Source organism: Molothrus ater, chromosome 18, assembly GCF_012460135.2.
Source record: "Molothrus ater isolate BHLD 08-10-18 breed brown headed cowbird chromosome 18, BPBGC_Mater_1.1, whole genome shotgun sequence".
Lineage (NCBI taxonomy): Eukaryota > Metazoa > Chordata > Aves > Passeriformes > Icteridae > Molothrus > Molothrus ater.
The window spans coordinates 1,567,793-1,593,382 of record NC_050495.2 but is presented as its reverse complement, the minus strand read 5'-3'; the positions used below and the strand labels follow the sequence as shown (position 1 = coordinate 1,593,382).

The window sequence follows — 25,590 nt, the reverse complement described above, 5'->3', positions numbered from 1 at the left end:
GGATGCTGTGGATTCCAACAGCACTGGAATTGTTGTGTGGATGCTGTGGATTCCACAGCTCTGGAATTGTTGTGTGGATGCTGTGGACACCTCAGCACTGGAATTGTTGTGTGGATGCTGTGGATTCCAACAGCATTGGAATTGTTGTGTGGATGCTGTGGACACCTCAGCACTGGAATTGTTGTGTGGATGCTGTGGATGCCACAGCACTGGAATTGTTGTGTGGATGCTGTGGATGCCTCAGCACTGGAATTGTTGTGTGGATGCTGTGGATGCCACAGCACTGGAATTGTTGTGTGGATGCTGTGGATGCCACAGCACTGGAATTGTTGTGTGGATGCTGTGGATGCCACAGCCCTGGAATTGTTGTGTGGATGCTGCCCAGCCCTGCTGTGGATATCTCAGCACTGGAATTGTTGTGTGGATGCTGCCCAGCCCTGCTGTGGACACCTCAGCACTGGAATTGTTGGAGTCCCAGCTCGTTTGCTGTTTGCAGGGCTGTTGGTGGGTCTGAAATCTCCCAGACAAGCCATTTGCTGAGACCTTCTGTTCCTCACAAACGTGACAGTGGGGCTTGTTTCATTGCCTTATGCTATTATTGATATTTTCATCTTGTGTAACCAGTTCTGCTGAGGAAAAATCTATTATTGCCAACTTTGATCCCCGGAATTCTTGTTAGAAGATGCCTCCAAGCTTTGGCCCATTTGAGGAAAGCACAGATGGTTTTGTACAGGAGTGTGGCTCCTCAGAGAAGGCTGCTGACCTTGTGAGAGTCAGGGATCCTGTTCAGTGACACTGAAGAGATCCTGAAGGGGGCTGCTGCTGCCTGTCTTTCAAATATTTTTTTCTGTCTGTCACTGGGAGTTCAGGAAGAGCTGCAGGCTCAGGGAAAAGCCTGTGGTACCTGAAAATGAAGGTGATTCTAAATAAAGAAGGCTGGGGTGAGACTGACAGGCAAGAAGTGAAATAAGGGAAAGAAACAGAAGGTATCCTGAAAAGCAGGAATTTTACTGGAGCACCTCATCCCTTCCCAGAATGCTGGTGCAGCCTTTCCTGAGCCCTGGGCTGTAGCTGCAGGCACTGTGCCTGTGCTGCTCTCCAAGGAGCAGGAGGTGCCCATGGGCACAATCTGTCACAACTGGGGTGGCTTTTCACCTCTCAAGAAATGGATGCTTTGCACCAAATCCTTTCCAAGGCTCTTGGGTGCTCCTTTCAGGTGCTGCCAGGTGTGTGTCACTACAGGACACAAAACAAAACAACACAGACACACAGCTCTCTAAGGTAAAAAAGAGGGTAGTTTAATTTGTGACTCCAACATTTCTAGATTTCCAAAAGTGACAGTGGGTTGGAGAATGACAGTGCCACCTCTCCAGTGACACTGCACAAACCAACAGTCCATCAGATTTTTCTTCTTCCGTAAAAGAATGCAAAACAATGAGTTATTTACAGAAAGTGTGTGAGAAAGTTCGTTACAAGAATGTAAAGATCAAAAAGCTTAGAAAAGCTTTAAAAACCAGAGCAACAGGTGTGTGAGGTGCACCCTCCAGGTGCCAGTGTGTTTTCCAGCCAGGAGCACAGAAGTGAATTTGGGTTATTCTGCTCTGAATAAAATATTTTCTGCATGATCCCCTTGAACTGCAGTGTGCAGCCAGAGCTGAAGGGCAGCATGGAGGGGCATTGGAATCTGCATGAGAATGAGATGCTGAATCAAGAAGTGCAGGTGCCCTGAGCACAGCTCTCTGAGGACTGCAGACCTTCTGCAGTGTTGGGCAGCAGTGAAGGCAGCAAAGTGCTGAAAACCAAACTTCTCACTGCCACAAAGAAGGGTCCTGTCTTCAGTGAAATCAACAGGGCTGCATCTCTGACCTGCATGAAACATGAGACTTGAACAGGGTTAAAGGAGCTGATGGCTTGGGTCACCACAAACTGACCTCAGAGCCCCTGCTGCAGGGGTGTCCTGCCATAAGGATGAGATTTCTGACAGCAGAGAATTTCCTTCAAACTCAGGAGCCCTCCTTGAAAGGCTGGCAAGAATATGAAAATATCTCAGAATAAGCCGAATGGGCAGAAAAAAATGTATGGGTTTTGGCAGCAAGCATGGTTAAAATCCCAAACAGAACTTCACCAAACCCTCCTTTGCCACAGGAATGGGAGATCAAGGTAAGAAACTATTTGAAGATTTTGGGATGAAATAGGAAGTGAAGCTGCAGAGGAGGAGATGACAGCTGTCCTAGCACAGCCTCCAAAGGGCACCTGCAGCACAAATACTGGGAAAAAATCCAGGTGATGTCAGCTGAGAAGCCACTATTAAGAAAAACTTAAAGAAGACAGGGAGCATGAGGCTCTTATAGAAAATAAAGGCAAAATCTATTGAGCCTTCAGTGCTGATTGCACAGAGAATAAAAGCACAGTGCAGCACCTGCAGCAGGGATGCCTGGGATGCAAATGCTGCACAGGACTTGTGTTCTGCTTGGGAAGAAATGGGGCAATCACAGCACTGGTTTGCAGTTTGGTTAGTGGGGATGGGGAGGAAGTGTCTCCAGAGAGCAGCAGCACAAAGGAAAGTTGTGCATTAATTAAGAAATTAAATCTGTCCTTCGCATTAACTTGTTCTTTTGTAGCTCTAGCAAGTAGGAGATGAAAGTAAGAGAGGGGCCTGGGGTTTCATGGGAAGGAATTTCTGTGTCTGTGCATGGGATGTTCACATCTGGGTTGCACCTCTGTGCCTGCTCTCTGACCATGTCCCTCTGAGCAATGTGACTAAAATTCAAATAAATCTCTGCTGCCTGAACCAGTCTGGGTACAACCACAGCAAAGAATGGACCAGAGCCTGCAGCACGTGGAAAACTGCAATTTATTTTTACCCAAATCCAGCCTGAGCAATGTCCAGCTCATCCAGGTGCACTCCCTGGTGCTCTCAGCCTGCTTGGTTGCCTGATTACTTTGTTCTCATTCTGCTTCCCCTGCCTCTTCTTCCAGGCATTTTTAACACAGGCTTTTCCCATCTGTTTTTCTAGGGATTTTTTAACAAAGCACCATTTTTAATGACATCATTTCCTTTCCAGACACAATCTGGAAGCCTTTTCTGTTTGTGTGGCACCTGTAAATCTTCTGGTTAGGAAAGAGAACTCATAATTTCTGGTAAAGGAGTCAGATTTATAGGTTTTCTGTGATTCTGGGGATGTATTTTTATGTCTCACATAGCTTTTACATAAACTTCTCTTGTGATGAAATGAAGAGAAGGCAGAAACCTTTTCCCACTCTTCCCCTGTTTTTCTCTTCTTTCACCATGGCACCTTTTCCTGTATCTACACAGCCCTAAGGGAAGATGTTGAAAAACAAAAGAAAAGAGGAAAAATCCTAAAGTACAAGAGCAAACTTATGGCAGCACTCTGCAGCTTGTCACCTACCTTTCATGCATGAGCTGGAACAGTTGTTTGTGCCCAGATTCCAGGGGGAAACTGAAGAACTTTACAGACCTGTCTTGGCATTTAGACAGGGTTCATACCAGTCCATGGCAGAAAGACTGACAGATAGGAAGGCCAGCTCGTTTGTAAATGGATTTTAACAGGGTGTTGTTGGATGAGAGAGAAGCCCAGTCCACATATGTCATGCAGGCTTTGGATCAAAAATGCTCCAGTGAGAGCACAGTGCAGGACTCAGGCAGCTCTGCACTGGTTTTTCTGATAATTCAATCTCTGCCTGTAAGTGAAAGTCAATAGTGAAGTATTGATTTCAATAAGTCGTGGTTTCTGAAGAGCTCCATGAAAAAAGGCAGATTTTCTGTCACCCAGAATGTGGCATTTTAACATTTGTTCTCACTGTGAGTAGGTTTTTTAAAAGTTCTTCTCAAAAGAGGAAAAGTCTGTGGTTTGTTTTGTTTTCTGCCATGAGGTCTGCAGAATCTTTTTGCTGTGATTTTGGGAGTTTTGGACCTGCCACCCTTGTGCTGCCAGGGCCACAAGTGTCCCTTGGAGCCACCTATGACACGTCCTCAGGGGTTTGACAGGCTGTGTTCCCTTCTTGGGAAAAGGAGGGATTGTGCCAGTTAATTCTTCTGTAAAATCCCCATGGATGGCTCACAGGGAATCCCCAGAGGAACATAAACCCCCTCAGTGGCTCGTGGCAGGTGTGTGGGGCTGGATGGATGGGCTTGGGCAGCACTGTGCAGAGAAAGCTGTCACCCCTGGCAATGTCCCCATCACCCTGCAGGGAAAGGTGTCACCCCTGGCAATGTCCCCATCACACTGCACGGAAAGGTGTCACCCCTGGCATGGCCATGTCCCATCACTGTGCAGGGAAAGGTGTCACCCCTGGCAAGGCCTTGTCCCCATCACACTGCAGGGAAAGGTGTCACCCTTAGCAAGGCCTTGTCCCCAGCACTGTGCAGGGAAAGGTGTCACCCCTGGCAATGTCCCATCACACTGCAGGGAAAGGTGTCACCCCTGGCAATGTCCCCAGCACTGTGCAGGGAAAGGTGTCACCCCTGGCAAGGCCATGTCCCAGCACTGTGCAGGGAAAGGTGTCACCCCTGGCAAGGCCATGTCCCATCACTGTGCAGGGAGAGGTGTCACCCCTGGCAAGGCCTTGTCCCATCACACTGCAGGGAAAGGTGTCACCCCTGGCAAGGCCTTGTCCCCAGCACTGTGCAGGGAAAGGTGTCACCCCTGGCAAGGCCATGTCCCATCACACTGCAGGGAAAGGTGTCACCCCTGGCAAGGCCATGTCCCATCACTGTGCAGGGAAAGGTGTCACCCCTGGCAATGTCCCCATCACACTGCAGGGAAAGGTGTCACCCCTGGCAAGGCCATGTCCCATCACTGTGCAGGGAAAGGTGTCACCCCTGGCAAGGCCATGTCCCAGCACTGTGCAGGGAGAGGTGTCACCCCTGGCAAGGCCATGTCCCATCACACTGCAGGGAAAGGTGTCACCCCTGACAAGGCCATGTCCCATCACACTGCAGGGAAAGGTGTCACCCCTGACAAGGCCATGTCCCAGCACTGTGCAGGACACCTCAAGGGCAGCACAGCAGCTCCAGCCTGTCCCTGCAGGAGGAAAGGGAGGTGTGGGAGGTGTTGGAGATGTCAGAGCCCCTCACTCCTGCTGGCCTTGGGGTGGGAGCCCAGCATCAGTGCCCAGCAGTGCCAGAACATTCAGTGCAGCTCATTCACTGTAGCACTGCAGCAGCCAAACATCCCTATTACAGTTGCACCAGGCATTTGTAATTACCTCAGTATAATTACTTTTGTAATTATAAATATACGTAATTATAAATAATTGTTTGTAATTATTAAGATATTCTGCTCTGCAGAGGTTGGGATGTGCTGCTTTCACCCTCGTTGGAGTCTGGATTTCCTGGCACAATGGAAGCGGAAGAGCAGAGAGGGCAGAGCAGGGGTCACCCTGAGCTTTCTCCCTGAACAGCCCCTGCAGGATTTGTTCTGTTCCATTCTCTGCTCCTTCCTGCACAGAGGGACAATTCACTCCTCTCCTGCTCCAGGTGCACAACACAGAGGCAGCTGCTGGTGTGAGCAGCAGATTTTCCATATTTTTGTTACACAGGGACTTTTCCTTTCCAGTCTCTGGTCCAGGGGAGCTCCCTGTGTTTCCCTGAGGAATATTCCCTGTGAGTGCTGTCCATGGAGCACAGATCAGGCCTGGCACAGTCCAGAGGGAAATTCCAGAGCACTTTCCTGGCCAGGGAGCCTCTCCTAATGCTGATCCTCTGTGTCCTCCTGGATTAGATGAACAAGGCAGTCCACTATAGTCCAGTCTCAGAAGACCAGAGGAGAAAAGTAATTTTTAGGTAAAGACTCTTGACCTTCTCTCCAAATAATTCTATTGAAGCACTTGGCTGAATAAATGCAGTTTAAGGGCTGCTTTTCTTGCCTGTGTTGTCTGTCCTAAAGTCCCTTTTTCACTAATTAATGAATTATTTGTGGCTCAGAGACTAAAAACTAACTGGGAAGACTTATGAATGTCGATGCAGCACTGCCTAAGCACAGGACCAGAGTTATCTGTACAAAACAAACGTGTGCTGTTGTGTATCCAAGAGCTTTCTGGGGATTTTTTCTGGTTTTCTGTTGATCCTTTGGGATAATGATGGTGTATCCTTGTGTTACTGGGAGAAGATTAAAGGCTAGATTAGTGTGGCAAATATTCATGACTTAAGACATTGCTCTTAATGCTGTTAAGCTCCCAAGCTTTAGAGCCTTTCTGTCTGCTCTTGGGGGCTTTGCAGTGTTGTTGTTGTTGTTGCCACACTCCCATGGCAGCCCTGGGGAAGGGATTGTCTGTCCCATGGCAGGAGGAGCAGCACCTGGGGCTCCTTCTCCTTGAGGGACACCTTGAGAGGCTCCCTGGAGCAGAGGCTGGGCAGAGTTAAATTAATAAAGCAGGGATTTATTAAAAGGCCTTCAAAGGATGCACCTTGGGCAGTGCAAGAGCCCAGCCAGGGCTACACCCAAGCTGGACAGCATTGTCTTGAGTTTTCACACTTTTATGAGTTTTGGTCCATTTCCATATTGGGTTCATTGTCCAATTCCAGCTCCAGGTTGTGCAGTCTCATCCTCCCAGGTTGCTCCCCTCCATTCCCTGTTGATTGCACTTTTTGGGGCTGGGGCTGCAGTGGTGTCCTTGGTTCTGGGGCTGGAAAAGGATTGTTCTGTGTGCCTGAGGAGAGGAAAGGATTGTTCTGTGTGCCTGAGGAGAGGAAAAGGATTGTTCTGAGGGACTGAGCAGAGGAAAAGGATTGTTCTGTGGGACTGAGGAGAGGAAAAGGATTGTTCTGAGGGACTGAGGAGAGGAGGAAAAGGATTGTTCTGTGGGACTGAGGAGATGAAGAAAAGGATTGTTCTGTGGGACTGAGGAGAGGAGGAAAAGGATTGTTCTGTGGACTGAGCTGTGAGGAGAGCTGCTGACACTTTATATGGAGTTCAGAAATGCACATTAACACAGTACAGAATCTGGAAAAGATGAAAGCTCAAACTTCAGGCCTGCTGAGGGTTCCTGCAGGAGCAGCTCAGGCATTGATGGGCACCTGCTCTGCTCCCCTGTGCTCCTCTGCAGCTGGGCAAGGCTGAGCTGTCCTGCACGAGGGCTCTGCTCACTCGGTGCCCTGAGTTTTGTGCACCCTGTGTTGTCTCACCTATGGAGTATTTGCATTCCCCAGGAATGCTGAGGAGCCAGCAGGCACAGAAGGGTGCTTGGCTTCAGCAGTTAGAGCTCATCTGCTGGGTTTTCTCAAACACAGTCTTTAGAAACTTCTGTTTCCCCCTGTTAAAATATTTTTGAAAACTTGGAGGATACGCAGTACATGAAATTGAATGAATATGCATGTAATTGTTTCTTTTTCTTTAATTTCATGGAGCCTTAGATCTTAAATTTCAGTCACAGGGATTAGAGCCATGAATCATGAACATTTAGTTTACTTAGTGCACAGAAAATGACTTTTAAAGCCCATTATTCTGCAAGGAACGTTACATCTGATGCTGCCTGAGTATTTTCCCCTCTTACTTCTCTCGCCCATCTGCAAATTATTCTGTCAGTTTATAACCCCATTTGTGTGGGCAATTCAGTTGGGGGAAAACAGAGAGGGGGGAGAAAACCCACCTTAGCTTACAGCTCAAACATATGTGTTATTTTCACCTAATTAACAGCTTTTACAGAGCAGGTTCCGTGTTTGCAATTAGATGGGTGCAAGAAGGAGCTGGTACCATCTGCTGGGGTTTCAGCACAGAAACAGCTCTTGAGCCCTTCTGGGATAGCAGCTGATGAATATGAAAAATGTGGATGTTTACATAAACTAACGAGTGCTGGTAATGCCTTATCTGCACAAGTGGAAGGATCAAATATTTGAGCAAATCCACCTCAGACGAGAGCGTGTGCTTGGGCTTGGTGCTGGTGAGAGATCCTTTGTCCCAGTGCTGGGAATGGAGATGTCTGGTGGAGATGAGCAGCCTGGATGGAAGGATGCTGACAAGACCAGCAGGAACCAGGCTGGCTTGCATGTGAGACTGCTCCAAAGAAACAGAAACTCACAGAGCAAGAGTGGGACTGACAGGATTTTGATCACAAGTGGATAAGGAAGAAAGGAGATCCTGCTCTAAGCTCTGCTCCATGTGTTCTCATTACCAACAAAAGTAGTGATTGAATGGGAAGAAAAAAGTATTCCTGAAGCTTTCCCTAAACACAAACTGTGCTGAGACTGAAATCAGCTTGAACTTGCTTCATGTGCACCTGCTCTGCTGCATCCTGGCAGTGGAACTGCTGCTCCATCAAGGGATAATTGCAGTTGGTCCAAACAACTTGAAGTGTGACACAGCAGAGAGCTTGAGCCTCCAGAACCACACTGCCTGCAAGTCTTTGTTCCAAGCTTGTGTCACAGTTGGCTGTCACTGCACTACAATAGACAGCGAAGTCCTCACAGCCCTGAAAACTCCTGGTCTGGGGCCAGTAAAGCAGGAGAAAGTCTCTCACTTGCTTCAACAAGGGCTGGATCAAATTTTCAGAGGCAGGCTGTGTCCCTGCCATCCCGTTCTCTTTCACACATCTCAGCAGAGTCCCTCTGGTTCCCCACCCCCTGCAGCTGTGCTGTGCTCAGAGCAGCACCAACACAGCCACCTCTAGCATTTGGCTCTGGGTATTAATGAGCACCAACACAGCCACCTCTAGCATTTGGCTCTGGGTATTAACCAGCACCAACACAGCCACCTCTAGCATTTGGCTCTGGGTATTAACCAGCACCAACACAGCCACCTCTAGCATTTGGCTCTGGGTATTAACGAGCACCAACACAGCCACCTCTAGCATTTGGCTCTGGGTATTAATGAGCACCAACACAGCCACCTCTAGCATTTGGTTCTGGATATTCAGGAACACCAACACAGCCACCTCTAGCATTTGGCTCTTGCTATTGAGCAGCATTTCTTTTCCTGCAGGGCAGGTGACATTCCTGGGGGACCAACCACTGCCTATCCCAGGTACCATGAGCAAAGTCATTCTTCTCTTCTCTTCTCTTCTCTTCTCTTCTCTTCTCTTCTCTTCTCTTCTCTTCTCTTCTCTTCTCTTCTCTTCTCTTCTCTTCTCTTCTCTTCTCTTCTCTTCTCTTCTCTTCTCTTCTCTTCTCTTCTCTTCTCCTCTCTTCTCCTCTCTTCTCCTCTCTTCTCCTCTCTTCTCCTCTCTTCTCTTCATCTTAACATGGCCATGGAGCTCACCTAGTGCAGATAATCTCTCTTTCTCAGTCTGCACACGGTGATGAGAAAGCAGAAACAGGAATTTTTCATTCCAGTAGAATTCCTCAACTTGATTTTTGTTAATTAAAATCTCAGCCGATGGGTAGAGGATCTCATTTCGTGAAGCAGAGAACATTTTGGCAGCCCCCATGTACTGCTTTAGCTGCTCCCCATTCGCTTTCAGTATTCCCTCTCCATAATCAATCAGGAGGCAAGTGGAGCAGCTGCCCTTGCTGTGTGCTGTGGGTGCTCAGGGGTTGCTGCTGAGCTGGAATTCAGCAGCAGGCTGCAGTGTGAGTGCTCACCCACCTTCCCCTCTGGAGCTGTGCCCCTGCCAAACTTCTCCTCTCCAGCAGGAACGCCCCTGCACCGTGCTGGGGAGAGAAGGGGAGCAGCTGCTCTGCACCTGGGACTGCAATCCTGGCACATCTCAAGTGTTATTTAATAATTTTGCACAGATCAACAGTTTTTGAATAGTGCACACTCCGTTCCGTTGAGCAGGTTTTTAAACTCTCATCGTGCATTCATGGATCAGTGCACCTTCTCTAAGGCTCAGCAATTGTCTGTATTGTTAAACCCAAATGTTAATGTCTGCCACGCTGTCCTTCCCTCTAGTTCAGTGCGTTTCAATGGGGGTTAAATGCTAAAACCACTCTTAAAACTTCAAACACCCATTCACATCATCACAGGCTATACCTGGGCTCATCTCCCTCCTCCCTCAATTTCCTGCTTCTGTTCCTCAGCAGTGTTAAACACTGATCCCCAGAGAAAATGAGCAGAGCCTTCTTTCACTGCAGCACGAGGGTTCAGCCGCTCTGTGGTCCCGCTGCTGCTCCCTTGGTGTCCACACCAGCTCTGTGGAACTGCTGCTCCCCCTCCACAAACCCCTTGCTTGAAGTTTCCTGGTCTCTTGAACACACAGCACTCCAGTAAATTATCTGCTTTTCCAGATCTGTGCTTTCCTGGATGAAGGATTTTCCTTTCATCCTTGCTGCTACCTCCTGGTTGTTCCAGTCAGGCTGGGTGTAAATCACAGGCTGCACTTTTACCCTGCCAGAAGTGCTCTTAGGACAGCCCTGCCTGGCAGGCACAGGGATGGTGCTCCTGGCTGTGCTGTGATGTTCTTGCAGCTCACTAGGGATTATTTTGGGGGCTTTAAACTGGGTCTGTGGCAGCCTCTGTGCTCCTCCAACTCCAAGCAGTTGCTAGGCCGTGCTTCTGTCTCTCATTAGAGACACTACAAGTCCAGATATGAGTTTTGGATCTCCTGCTTTACTCCTTTAGAACAATAAAACTGGGAAGAAAGACTATTACAAAAGGATAATTTCAAAATAGCCTGGACTTCCCAATGGGTTTGGTTGTGTAGTTTTGGAAATGGCTGCTAACCACTGAAACTCTGGTACTGGATCATCCTCCATTTGATTTGTTTGGATTGACTTCAGCAGTTTTAAGATCAAGCCTTTGGGTAATTAAAAAAAGAGCAGATGTATCTGAAAAGAACCAACCCAAAGACAGCCCTGTTCCTGCTGGCAGATGATGTGACCAGCCTGGGTTTAATTCCTGGTGGATGTTGCAATTAAAGACTGCTTAGGATGAGGAGCATTGGAACCGCTTCAGGCTCACCTTGACCTATCTCACTTTTTACCTTTTCTCCAGTGAAAGCTGGTGGTAGGGAGGGGGAAATCCTTCTAATCCTGTTGGTAAGTGTAGCTGTTGGACTGCTGTGAGCCAGCAGTTTGTGTCCTGTTCCTGTGGAACATTATTATTCAGTGATAAGATGAAAAACAAACACGTATCGAGCACATGGGATGGGGAATACTCGACTTAAACTCGGGCTATCGTTTCTAAGTAGGAAAGAAAGCTCAGAATATATCTCAGGGGATTCCTAAAAACAACACTCCTATCTGAAACTACAGCAGTTATTTCAGAGAACAGTACTTGGAGACCTGATTTGCCAATAAAAACAAATTAACGGGAAAAGAATGCTTCAAAAATGACACTTCCAAGACTCTTCTGCACATGTGGAAGATTAAAAGGGAATAAAACCTCTTGTTTTATTAGTTTAAATTCCAGCATCATGTCATTTGCCATCCTTTACTCTGTATATTCTTGATCTACCATTTGCCTCAAATTGCTTGCAGGCAATATCTGCAGACCCCAGTGCACAAGATGAGCTGGGGCAGGGGGAGGCAGAACTATTGTGAGAATTATCTGCATGGAAAAATCCCTGCTTCTGGGAGAGAAAGAGATCTTTGTGAGGCCTGGCACCTTTTACAGGGCTTGGACCCAGGGTGATTTGTGAGGGGCACAGACAGAGGTGCCAGGCAAGGGCCATGCCCCCTCAGCACACGGTGCCCCTCACCTGGCTGGGTCCTGGTGGGCTCTGGGAGCTTCACACAGCTCTGTGCTACCTGTGCAGGTGGGAGCAGAGCCTCAGGGATCAGCCCCAGGAGCCCCAGCAGGTGACAACAGCACAGGGTGGCACAGGGCACTGGCACTGCCACACACACCTGGAACAGGACAGGGTGTTGGTCATCCAAACAGGACTGGGTGCTTATGATCCAAAAACAGGACAGGGTGCTTGTCATCCAAAAACAGGACTGGGTGTTGGTCACCTTTGGGCAGAGCTGGAATTCAAATGGGACAGCCTGTTTGTCATCCAAACAGGACAGTGTGCCTGTCATCCAAACAGGACTGGGTGTTTGTCACCCAAAAACAGGACAAGGTGTTTGTCACCTTTGGGGAAAGCTGGAATTCAAATGGGACAATGTGTTTGTCATTCAAACAGGACAGGGTGTTGGTCACCTTTGGGCAGAGCTGGAATTCAAACAGGACTGGGTGTTGGTCACCTTTGGGCAGAGCTGGAATTCAAACAGGACTGGGTGTTGGTCACCTTTGGGCACAACTGTCATTCAATCGTGGCCGATTTGTTTTAATTTTTAAAGAGTAACAAAATCTAAGGAAAAGTTTTGATTTTATCACTCAACACACGAATGTGGGTGAATCCTGAGAGCTTGGATAATTGTCATGTCATGACATAACACACAGCTGCAGCCAAAACAAGAAGCCTGGCATTTATTAGACTGACTGCTGTCAGGCACAATTCTGAATTTAAACAAAACCATTGTTTCTTATCTAAAAAGGGTTTGGGAATACATTTTGTTTTGTCTCAAGACATGAGGCACATCTTTCTGCCCCTTGCTATTTAGGGGAGACAGGCGGGCAAGGAATGAGAAATGAATGAGAAAAATCAGGGTTACAACTCTGCAGTCTGCACACCCATCAGGTATTTTTAAAGACAAGTAGATCTTGACCCCAAGCAAAAACCTCCTCTTGTAAATCCAGTGTTTCTGAAGCACTGGTGAAGGCTCTTTTGGCAGCAAGCACCTCTTCTCAAGGGTGAATCTGAACTTCAAATTTAAATTACCTGGATAACCAAATGGCTGAGTTTTTCAGCTGAAAAGATTCTGTGTTAGACCAAATTCTGATACACATGGTGTCTGCCTCAGTTTTCTTTAAATGGGTTGTAAAATTAGCACCATCCCTTTGTGGGGTTCGTGTCAAAAACTCACAGGTGGAGAAGTGCCACAGGACAGCTTTGCACTGTGCTTGGTCTCACATCCTCTTAGACAGCATTACTTTGCACTGAATTAACTAGAGTTCATTCCTTCGGGTAGGAGTTTCTCCTTTATAATTCATTATCCATGTCGGTACACAGCTGTGTGTAAATATCAGTGAGAAGTGTTTGCCTGAGGGTGAAAAAGGATGACCCTGGGGATGAGGGGTGGGCTGGGCCCCCCGAGGTGCTGCAGACAGGAGATGGATGTTCCTGTGGCCAGGTCTCTGCTGAAGCAGATCTTGCTCTCCCCTCCCACGCTAGAGAGTGTGGAGGAAAATGGTTGTGCCCAGCAGGGTTTCAGCGGGACCAAAAAACTCCTGAATAATAAACAGCCAGGGGACTGTGGCTGTCTTGTCTCCTGTGAGGGCTCCTTGAGGAAGGAGCTTGGAGCAGACCCTGCATGCAGAGATGAGCCACAAGCAGGCATCTGTTGTTTTCCTGTCAGTTCACGTCCCCTCTGTTTTACCTCCTCCCCCAAAGGGTGCAGAAACCTTTGTGACCTGAACATCAAATGGTTTCCCAATTACTCCTCCCAAACTGCTATCTTCCTCTGGTCTGGATTAGCCTAAAGTGAGGAGGCTGTCATAGACTGTACAGGGCAAATTGAGCTTTTTTACAATTACTTGTGGGGATTGGAGCCAACCACCTGCTTCAAAGCCCTGAGAGGTTAATTGAAGCTCTCTTTCTCTTGACCTGCATGTGGGAGCACACGGTGGCTGGCCTGCTCCCCTGCAAACTGTCTCAAACAGCACTTGCTGGGGCTGCCAGGCAGCTGACAATGGATGGTGACAGACTGCTTTAAACAGCCTTGCTCCGTGTATTTTACATGAGAGGGTGGCATTCTATGCTTTTGCCGATTCTTCTCACTGTGTAGTGTTTGTAGGAGAGATTTAAGAGCCTTTTCCCTCTTTGTTCCCTCAGAAGCAGCAGCTCAAAGGAATTCTGTGTGGAAGTCACCTGCTCAGGCAGCTCTGCCCCTTGGCAAAGCCCAGCAGCTCTGATGGGAACAGGCAGCACTGGGACCAGTTCCCCTTCCAGCAGCATCCCCAGCACCTCTGACAGGCAGAGAGTGGCTGGAAGGTTTGGAGGGGGCTGAAAAGGAGAGAAAGTGCAGGGGGACATTGCTGCAGGGCCCTGGCCAGAGGGCGCAGTCCCCAAGGCTCAAGGGGTGCTCCATTCCCTCTAGAGCAGTGAGAGGGAACAGTGGTGCTGCCATGGAATCACAGCTCCAGGATGGAATCAGCTCTTTGTCCTGGCTCTCTAGTGGGTCCCAAGGGAAAAAGGAGTGCTGGACATTTTCTATCCATGCACAAGGTCCTCATTTCCTTCAGATGAGCCAAGTCTACTTTTTAGCACCAGTTGTAGTGAGGTGAGGGAAAGAAACAGGGCAGTAATGAAATATGTGTGAGTGAAACAGAGGCTTCCTCATGTGAGCTTTAGTCTATCCTGCTTTGTGATGGGATTCAGCTGGATTTTCCTTTGAATTGTCTGATATGCTTGTACTTAACAGAGTAAACTCAAATTCTAGATAGAGAACTGAAACAACAATGGCTCTCTTCAAGTTTTCTTATCCAGGCTGGGTTATTTTCTGGGAGATACACCTGAGTGAATCCTGAGCTCTGAACCATATGGTTCACTGGGCATTTAGAAATAAAAACCATATATTTATGACAAAGTTACTTTAACATCACACATAAAAAATCCATTTTCATATTTGTGAAAAGCCAATATTATAATATGTATCTATAACACATACTTATATGTGTTATAGTATATATAGTATACTATAATACTAATAGTATATATAATATATATATTATCTGTTATATATTATTATATAATAGATAGTATATAATATATATTATATATTTTATATATTATTATATGTATAGTATATATTATATATAATATATATAATATAATATATACTATATAGTATATATTATAGTATATATTATATATTATATATATATATACTATTTCACTACTATGTCTAAGCTTAATTAACAGTAGAAATGCAAACTATATCTTTATAACACAGTTACTTTAACATGATAGATATAAAATCCATTTTAATATTTGCGAAAAGCCACTATTATAATGTGTATCCATAACACCCCTCTGTATGAGGAATTGCTGGTTGCATTTGTTGCTGTATACTATTAGAATGGGAGGGTGCAATAATAGACTTGGCCAGAGGTGGCGCTGCAGCAGGAGGTTTAACGTCTTGTTGGTCACAAAATGGCGTTAGCGGAAGTACGTATACAAATTACGGAAGTGCACAGGGCGCCGCCATTTTTCTGTAGGGAATAGGTGAGCAGGACGCCGCCATTATATGGGAAGGGCACGTTCCGTGCGCAGCCTCTGAGCTGCACTAATGAGTGATTGACAGGCCGGGAGGCGGGGCCACGGGCGGTGCCGGAATGGCTCGGGAGAGGTGGCTCCGAGCTTGGGTTTGGGAGCGAGCGGGCGGGGAAGGGACACGCGGCGCCGCACCTATGGGCAGTAAAGAAGCGCTGTTTGTGATCTCTGGCTCTGTGGGCAGTAAAGAAGCGCTGTTTGTGATCTCTGGCTCTGTGCTTGCCACCCCCGGTCCGAGATTCCATCTGCCCGTCCCGAGGGACCCCTGTCCTCCCGCCACCTCCGTGTGCCCCTGGCCCGTCCCCGCCGGGCCCTGCGCACTGCCTGAAGCTAAAGCCACGTTTGTTACTTAAAAACCGCCGCGGGTCCCGCTCCGCTCCCTCCGGGCAGAAGGGAGCCGCGGTTTGCGCTGCTTGCGGTGGCTGTGCGGTCGCTGCCTGCGCGGCTTGCGGACCCTGCGCGCTTTCCGCGGTTCCAGGCGGCCGCGCACCGGGGACGGGCCCGCCCGCTCTCGGGCTGCTCCCCGGTAACTCGGGGGTTCCCCCGGCTGTGGGGAGCGCCTCGCAGGGCTGGCATGTCCCCTGTCCCTGGGGGAGCCGTGGGGAGCGATCTGTGCCGACGCCGCTGGAGCGGCTGAGGAGGGCCCGCACGGGCTGAGGCTGGGCGCTGATTATCTCATTAGCCTCTTGTGCCGCTTCTGTGCATGGCTTCTGCCGGCTGGAACCTCACAGACCACCCTACATGCGAGAAGAGCTTTTGCTGCTGCTGTGTTCTCTAGCGTAGCGGCATTCTATGGTCTTAGATTCACAGAGTCCCAGAGAAAGGGATCGAAAAGAGCCCCTGGATCTGCGTTTGGAAACTGTTCCTACACCCGGCGTAAAAGCTCTTTTAGTTGGTCACTTGGGACAGCCGTGGGATGTTCCCTGCCCATTGAATGTAGGAGATCTAAGGCATCTCTCTCTGATCTCATGTTTCCCATTATCTGTCTGTGGTTAACCCTGAAGAACGCAAATCATACCTCACGTTTCGCCGTCCGTTTCTCCTCCTCAGTTCCCATCTCGTGGGTGTCCAGAATCCACGTTCTGCTCCAAACTGTTTCACCAGCGTCTAGGGATGCCCAAGTTCTTTTTTCTTCATTTTTTCTTTCTTCTTTATTTTCCCTGGGGTTTTTCCTTTCCAGCTCTGTGTCTCCAGAGAGGTCCCAGCCTCAGCAGTGTCCCCACACCAGGCACCACTCACTGCTGGCTCTTGGCTTTGTGTCTGCTCTGCCAAGGTCAGGATTGAGGCACTCCAGACGGTGTTCTGTGCTCAAACGCAGATGTTCATTATTTCTTATCCACATACAAGTCCTGAGTTCTACAGCCTTCTACTAACAGGCTACAAAATGGCCAACTGTCTTTCTCTACAAGGTCTTTTAAGGCTAAACTATCCAATTAAGAGATGACACCTAAATTATTTTCACTTTTAACCCAATAACTAATCCCTTGTGTCCCGCACTGCGGACTGTTCTGTCCAATTACACAAAACCACCCATTCCCGTGGAGAAGAAGGGAGAAGAAGGTGAAGAAGAAGGACCAGCCTCCACCCTAAAACTTCCATCTTGCTCTACATATATTGTTATATTCTAAACCCTTAAACTCTTAAGTTTTCCACCCTGTGATATTACACACTTCTAGTCAAACCCCGCACCCACAATCCCAGTGCTATCATTCCATTTTGGAAGCTTCTCCCTGGCCTCAGGTCAAGTGCAGTGTTCTCTTGGGGGTCTGTGCCTTTCAGCACAGAAAGTTTAAAATTCTCAGCATCCAGTATTCCAACACCTAGACTGATATTTTTATAGCTACAATTAATGTCCATTTTCAGTTCCCTAATTTAGCACCTTTCTTGCCTGCTGACAAGAACATTTGGTGCAGCAAGAAGAGAATCTGAAAAATTAGCTGCTGTCTTGTCAGATATTAGTTATTCCCCTGATCCGGCCTTGATGTTTATCCCTCCCTCTTTGAGTTTTCTTAATTATTTCTGTCTTGTATTAATTCTCACATAACTCCCTCGATGTAAGCTTTATGGTTTAGAATCTCAACTGCTCATTCAATTAATGGGCTTGCTTAATGTGCTTAAACTTTCCAGAGACACTTGTGACACATTATGAGGGAGGGGAAAAAAGATTCCAAGTATGCTCCATCTCATTTGTGGTACTCCTGAGCCTGAAGTCCATTTTAAGCTCTTTATCAGATTATCTGGATTTATTATTTTTATATTCTTGTGTTCATTTAGCATTTATGTGGAGGAATATTCTCTCCAGAAGAGGGACTGTGTTTCCTTTGCCCCATCCCTCATCACCCGGCTCAGCCCCTCTGTAAATGAGCAATTGTAATTTCAGTACATTGAAAAGGATCTGAGAAGCTGATTTGAATATGGCAAATATGGAAGGACAGATATTTTACTTCATATCTGAAAATTGTGTATTTTTTTAGCAAAACAAAGCATCTGCCAGAGATTTTCTCGATTTTTTCTTGGCTCAGTAACCCCTAATCCCCATTAATATCTGAAAAGATTTGAGCTGGGTTTGCAGAGGGAACCCAGCCTGTGTCTCAGCCTATTTCCCACTGAAGCCTACATGAGTTATCTCAGTAATTCCAGGAAACCAGAATTTAAACACGGGCTCAGCCAGCATCCCTCTGTGCCAGAGCCTTGGACAGGTGACACAGAGCAGCCCTGACAGGAGAACAAAGTGCATTCCAGGGACACAGCCACATCTCATCAGCTGTGGGCTTAAAAGATTAAAACCACACTGAAACCATGGACTCTGTGGGAAATGATCTCCTCTCTCTCTTCAAGGCAGAATGCAAACCAGATAAAGATAAAATACATGTACACATGCAGCTACATAACTCATGTTATACATGTATAGAAACATGAATATTGTACATGAATAATATGCAGGAATGTTACACATGACTGGGTGTTTGTGTATCTAAAACTATACTGTTTGTATAGCTAAAACCACACACACACAGAGTTATAAATATATTAGAAACCCCTTCCTGACAAAGGAGTCCTGTCTTCTAGGATGCAGATTGAATTAATTGCTGCATCATGGTTTTGTATCAGTAAGATCTGTGCTCAGGACCTGGATTTTGTGCCAGAAGATCCCTGGGGCCGAGAGGGCAGATGAGTTGTAGTACACAGCCCACACGCTGCTTGTAGCAGTGATTTCATGGAATGCCACGAAGCAACTATGAATACATTTTGTTAAAACAATTACTGAGAAGTTCTAAAAAATAATGCTTCTGCTGCACTTCTGCTCATGAGCCATAAGGGGATCTTTGTCTTTCAGCATTACAGCGCTCAAGGAAAAGGGAAAAGATTCTGGTTTATGGTTCTGAGTCAGTCTTTTTCTTACTAACATATGGCCCCATTTTTTCCTGGTTCTTTAAACAAGTTGTAAACATAAACGTTGATGCACATGGAGTTTGATTCATGAAGGGTTTAATTTGCCTAATATAAAAGATTCACACAGGTTATATAACATCATTAAATTATTTTTGTAGTTTGAGTAGTATCCTTTGAGGAAAGCACAACTCTTTCCCTGGGGTCCATTTATCACTGTTTGCTTCTAATTAGAGAACTGGAAATGCAATATGCATGACTTTGATTTGCAGTGTTGTCTTAGCACTCATGTATCATCCTCGTTCTTCCTCAGGAACTTTTATTCATTTCCTAATTTTTTATATATATATATATTATTTTTTTTAAGGTTTCTGAGAGCTGTGACTCCATCTTTGTTAATGGCAAGGAGATGAAGAGCAAAGTGGACACCATTGTGAATTTCACCTACCAGCATTTCACCACGCAGCTGGAGGTGACGGTCTGGGTCCCGCGGCTGCCGCTGCAGATCGAGATCTCTGACACCGAGCTCAGCCAGATCAAGGGCTGGAGGATCCCTGTCACCTCCAACAAAAGGTGGGTCTGTCCTCAGCATGGCCCACTCCTCACACGTGCCTGGGGCTCTGCTTTTTCAGCACAGCCATTTGAAAATGAGCATTTAAAAAATGCAGTCAGCCTTGCAGTCTTGCCTCAGCCCTCGCTCAAACACTGGGCAGTTTAAAAACCAGTGCTTTGCCTGGAGCATTCATCAATCCCACACAATCTCAGGACTTTGGAGCACACATTCCTGAGGAAAAGGACCTGGACCTCTCCTGTAGGTGTAACACAACCCTGCTGTGTGTGTGTGTGTGTGTGTGAGAGAGACATTCAGCACTGCCAGACCTCAGTTCCTTCTGCTGGGACAAATAACAGGGCCAAGGAAGGGTTCAGGTGTCACTGCCTTGGACCAGGTGACCCAGGTCTCTTCCAACCCAAAGCCTCTGTGATTCCATGGCTTTGGGTGGTTGTTCAGTCTGTGCAGACCTGGCTGCTGCAGGACATAGCAGCTCTGAATTAAGTAAGAAACAATTCCTACTGAAGATCATGTTCCCCCAGGAAGAAGTGGACAGGGAAAATGGAGGGCAGAGACAGTGGGGATTTTGAGCTCTGATCCCATCATTCCCTACTGGAAATGCCTGTTCTGTAATAACCATCATTTGCAAGATGAAGAACTTCCAGGAACGCTGCTGTGTTGGTGGATTTCAGGTGAAATTGAAAAGTATTAGTGGGGAAAAGGCGTGCCACCAGCTCAGATTTATAACCCAGTGAAAAAGCCTTGCTGGCAGCAGCAAGAGGAGTGCTAAACACTGTGGCAGCTCCAGCTAAAGCCCTCCAGTGCCCAGGAGAACACCTCAGCTACTGAGGAGCCTGAAGAGCCCAGACAGCAGTGGAGAGAACTACCCAACACTTCATAAGGGCACAAAAGTAGGAGTAGCACATGATTTGCAGGGTGGTCAGATCAGGAGCTCCAGAGAAGGGCAAAGACTGACCTCTCGATTATGTGGGCATTTTTCTGGCTATGACAGAAGAGGTGATGAGAATCTGGCACAAGAGAAGTTGCAGTGTTTGCTTCAGTGACAAAGGCAGGAAGAGCTGTGCTGGGTGAGGAATGAATGGATTTAAGCTGACTGTTTAAATCTTCACTGAACTTCCCTCTCCTGCCTCTGCTGTCCCGGCCCTGAGGCACAGATCCTGCTGAAAGCAGTGGGATTTTGCTGAGCACACAGCTGCAGGATTAGGCTGGTGTTTATTGCAGGAGCAGACATTCAGCCCTGCTTAGCAGTCGTGGGCATTCTCAAGTTAAACCCATTAGAGGCAGCGCTGGAAATTTCCCCCCTGGTGTCTCCTCCTGATTTATTTGGCCAGCTGAAATAAAGAGAATGGTCTGAGAGTCTGCTCTGCTTGCAAGCTGGCAGGCTTTGCAGAGTTTTGGTGCAAAGCATTTGCTGCTGCTTGGATTGCACTGGAGCTGCTGGCCCACGTCCTGCAGGCATTTTCCAAAGTGTGGACCCTGTGCCATCCCCCTGGATGGTCCATGCCCACGTAAACAGCAAAGGTTTCAACAGGAAACAAATGATCTCTCCTTTCATTGACCATTCATGTGGTTTTTTTAACTTTGCAGGGCTATTCTGAATCAATAGTTCAGAGCCAGCATTAGTTGTGCTCACGCTGACATTTACTTTGCACATAAGGTTTTTACATTTCCTTTATTTTTAGATTTGGATGGTTTTTACCTGAGATTTAGTGGATTTTCATTTTGGCTCTTTTTTATTATTATGACTTTTCTCTTTACTTTTTAATCTGCTTATACCTCCATCTCCCATGTGTTTCCCAAAATCCTAAACATGGGGGAGTTTTTATGAGTTTTTAAGTGATAAGCTGAAGCACTCAAGACATTTGGACTGCAGTCAGGAGTTGTAGGTTTGAGAGTGAGCAGAGTGCTTTTATCTTTGCCAAAACCCCAAATCCAAGCATTTCCCAGCAGGTGAAGCCATAGCATTGTGTTGTTTCAACTTCACCTTCATGTGAGAGCCAATATTGGCAATTTGCATGAGGGTTTTGATATCTGTCCTTGAAGGAAACTCAAGGGTTCTTTCCAAAGTCCCTGACAACAGGCTCAGGCAGTCTTAAACTTAGCCCAGAAATCCACTGAAACCATGTCACTGTTCTGGTCATGGCAGGATTGCACTGTGGCTTCTTCGTAGCTCACCTCAGCACAAACAAAACCATTTTCCACTTGGCTCCTGTCCTGCAGGGCTGGTGTCCTCACACCACTGCTGGTGTTCTCAGCAGGAGCTGAGCATTGCTATAAAGTTATTCACCAACATACAGCAGGTGAAATGATGGAATATTTTATAGGGATTGTGCAGAGACACTTCAGCAACCTCCAGAGTTTCTTTCATCTCCTCTGGCTGCCCCAGGGCCTCGTTCCCACCCCCCCACAGCGTGGCTGGCTGAGCCAGATGGCAAAATAGAACTGGGTTTACAATGATCTTTTAAACGTGTTTATTGGCGCTGTTAGCAAAAGAAACGTTTGTGCATTGGCATAGCTGTTCTTCCTCTGATACAGCTGCTCTCCTTCAGACCTGAGAGAGTTTATGTGCCCCAGATCACATCTGTTCTTCCCAGGGATGGGTCTCCAGCCAGTAAAATGTCTTGCTGCTCCCCATAAACCCTGTCATGTCTGTAATTGTAAAACACGTGTGATTACAGACATGTTTGCCTCTCTGACTTCTTGAATGATTTCCACAGAGCCGTGAAGAAAGCAGGGCCTTTACAAAACTTTACAAATGCCCCCTGCACAGTCTGAACTGTGTTGGTTTGTAGCTGGTCTGAAGGAGCAGGAACTTGTCAGAGAGCAGAAAGGAAAATACAGGCTGCTTTTATACCAGGAACTGGAAAAAACCCCAATTCCTCTCCCCTGTGTAAGAGCAGCAATACAATTTACCAGATCACCTGCAAATATATGGCAAATCTGTGATATTATCAGGAGGAGGACTTGATCTCTGGTGAGTGCTGCTGCAGACAGGAGGAGCCTCCCTGGGCAGGTGAGATTCAGCTCCACCATCATCTCCTGAGTGCTGCAGGGAAAGTGGTGCCTGAGTCAGCACAGGCTGCACAAGCCCCCAGCCTCAGCAAACAGTAGGTGTATATTTAAATTAAAGTCAAATATTAGAGTGTAGAAGAGGTCCAGGCAGACTCTGCTAGTCTAACAAGAATATTTATTTCTATTCCTCATGCATCTGCAAAATAATTACCTTCTTCTTGAGGTTCCTGCACCAGCTCTGTGCACACATATTTACATGGCATGAGTGGCTTCAGCTTGCATTAATAGGAATTGCATGGCTAAAGGCTCACAGAACAAGCTGGAGATTTAATTCCAGTAAATGTTTGCAGTTGGGATAGGACATTGTTTTCAGGAGGCTCCCAACACCACCAGCACAGGCTTCCCTTCAAGCAGAGTTTATTGAGCTCTGCTTTGGTCCTGTCCAGTTCTGGAGTCAAAAGCAGGAAAGCTGGCCTGGGTTAAAAGCAGGAGAAAAGAAACTGCTTTAGTTAAACCCTCAGGGAGTGCTGCCCCTCAGAAGTAAAGCTGTGAAATCAAGAGACACTGGACTCAAACCATCCCACTGGTGGGTAACAGCATCTGCACAAAGCTGGAACACCCTGTAAATTTGCTCCTTTGGTTAATTGACTTTAATGTCCTTTGGAGATAAGGCCTTGGAGATTTTTGTTAATAGGTAGGCTGTATTTTCAAGATCTGTGAAAGTACCAAATTACATTTCTTCTTGAACTGTGAGTGGAGTTATGTGCAGCTTATTTCTGTGGCTTCCACTAAATCAGCTTCTAGTGGTTTGTAATTTGTATCTGAGAGAGATTTCTTTTTCAATTAGGGGTGTTGGAAATGTTTTTAAATATACGACTCTTTGTAATGAGTATTTCAAATCCAAACCCAGCAAAACTGATTTCTTTAGGGTTGGGGTTTTTTTTTTTAAACAGAAAATTAGCATCTGGCCCAAGAATGCGATGCCTGGTTGGAGAAGGGTGCAGATTAAAAGAGACACACTTCAACTGCTCAGAGACAAGGTCTGTAATGTGGAGCTGACAGATCACTGATTAGATCAGTGCTTGCAGGCACCCTTGGAACAGAATGCTGCTTTAACTCAGCTCCCTGGCAGAGCCTTTCTCTCTGTGAAATGTAAATTTAATGTAATTCTGGCAACCTTGGCTCGCTCCAGAAAAGCACAAAACCTTCCCAGCAAGTTTGCCAAGCAGCAAGAAATAGGGTAAGGAGGACTCTGAGAGATTTTCAGAGATGACCAAGGGGAAAAAAGCACAATATGCAACAATAGCTTATATTCACCAGGACTTGTCTTGAGCAGAAAATGAGCTTCCTGCTTAATGAAGGATTTTAAGCTTACTGAAAACACTTTAATGAGGAGTTTAAAGGGAACTGTGCAATTCACTGGATCTCAAACACTGACTTACTGCCTAAATCTTGATTTTGTGGTTTTAAAGTGGAAAAATGATATCCTTTGTTAAAAAATAAAACAAAACCAGAAAGAACTTGAGTTGAGACCTGGCAAAGCAGATTTGCAAAGCTGGTACTGAAAATTCAGACACCTCCCTCTTCTCTGCACTGACAGAGAACGTGCCTTGCTCATCCCAGGCTTTGGAGAGGCTTTTCTGATGCTCCACATTTGTCTGCCACAGAAAACATGTTTCTGAGCAGAAGTATATCAACATCTCTAAATGTTTTGTGCTGAAATGGAGCCTTTGCATTTAAGATACCCCAAGGAATGGGCTGGACTTGAATCATCGTTTTGTTGTGGTAAATAGTGGCTGCCCACACGGTGCCAGTCCTGGAAATAAGGACAGGAGTGCTCCCTCTGTGCCCCTGAGCAGCAGTCCTCCCCTCTGGTCATCCCACAGCTCATATTTATCAATATGACAAAGAATTCCCTCCAGTTTTTTTGAAGAGATTTCCTCTTGGACAATCCAGCAGCGCAAAGTTTTAAACGGTGAAAGTAGAAATAAACAAGCACATAAATAAACAGCAACCCATTGGATCTGAATAAAACATTTGACTCACAGAATCGTTTGGTTGAAGGAAACCTTACAGATTATCTTGTTGCAACCCCTGCCCTGGGCAGGGACAAACAGGAGCAGGAAGGGAGCTGTGTGCATGATGCTGGGGTGGGTGTTGGATATGTGAGCATCTCCTGCCAACCACATCACACTGGCTCTGGGTCTCCTTTCCCATAACAAGGCTGGTTCCCATCAGTTCTGTGCTCTTTTGCCCCAAATCCCACGAGTGCTCCTTACCTGAACAGCTTTTGCACATTTTTCTGCAGTTCTGCACAGGCACTAATGTTACTGCCTATATTGTTAAGAGAGGGTCAAATCCCAGAATCTCAGAGCTGAGCTTGGTCCTGCCAGAGTCTGAGATGGTTCAGAGCTGGGTTATGGCTTGGCTGAGCTGGAGAGGGTCAGAACACAGGAATAAATTGAAAGTGGGAACATTAAGGAGTTCATGAATTCATTTACAGCATGGATGGATGTGCACCACAGAAGCCCAATGAACATTCCCCTTCTAGAACTTTCTTTGTGGCTGTTTTGCCAACTGTGAGCTGACTTCAGACTGACACCAGTGCTGGGAGGGAGAGAACAACTGAAAGTTTCTCTGAAATATCCAGCTAGTCAAACTCTCTAAGACTAATTTCTTTGGGAAATATAAATTCTATTTTAGTAGCCTTCCCCCTGACAATTCCACTGTTATTCAATGATGTTTCACTCAGCAAGTAATGATAGACACTTGTTTTACACACACTAAACCAAAAGGCACCACAGACCATTTACTTGAGGCTGAATATAAATATTCAGCTAACAAGTGATGCATTGAAAATGTATTTCCAGTGGATTAGGTTCTGTAACACTGGGACTTTCAGTCATTTTGAAGAGCACAAGGTTTTTTCTTAGATATGTTTTCAGCTTACTGGCTGCCAGCTTTGTCATAAAACAATTTATAACAAAAGCAATTCTGTTTTATAATAGTTTTTCATAGCTGCTATTTCAAAGGAGGAGATAAAGGGACACAGTAACCACAAAACTACCTCCTGCAATACTTTGAAAAATGAGAGACTTATCCTGTATTTCCCACCCTTGATATAGAGGTGGCTTCAGCTCAATAAATACAGGAGGGAGGAAAATATTTCTGAGCAATGAATCCACAGCATGGGGGCATAATGAGTAAAAGTGTGACCATCCACTGCTTAATACCTGACTTGGAAGAGATAAGAGGATCCATGTGTTTGTGCCAGGCAATGAACAAGAGAAAAAAAATATAAAATATAAATATTGGTGGTAAACTGGGTCTTCAAGCAGACAAAAAAGTCTGTGAGGTGTGACAGCAGTGCCTATCATTTACAAATCACTGTGATGCCTTCTCTG

The 25,590-nt window shown here is 46.4% G+C and overlaps 1 protein-coding gene across 1 annotated transcript in view; it reads left to right on the top strand.

The window, feature by feature from the left end:
- The window catches only part of LOC118693081 (transmembrane protein 132B-like), a 221,872-nt gene that overhangs the window by 187,581 nt on the left and 8,701 nt on the right, over nt 1–25,590 (top strand). The window contains exon 6 of the mRNA XM_054516802.1: nt 18,971–19,176. Within this exon, the coding sequence (XP_054372777.1) occupies nt 18,971–19,176 (206 nt within the window). The remainder of the gene's footprint in view (nt 1–18,970; nt 19,177–25,590) is intronic.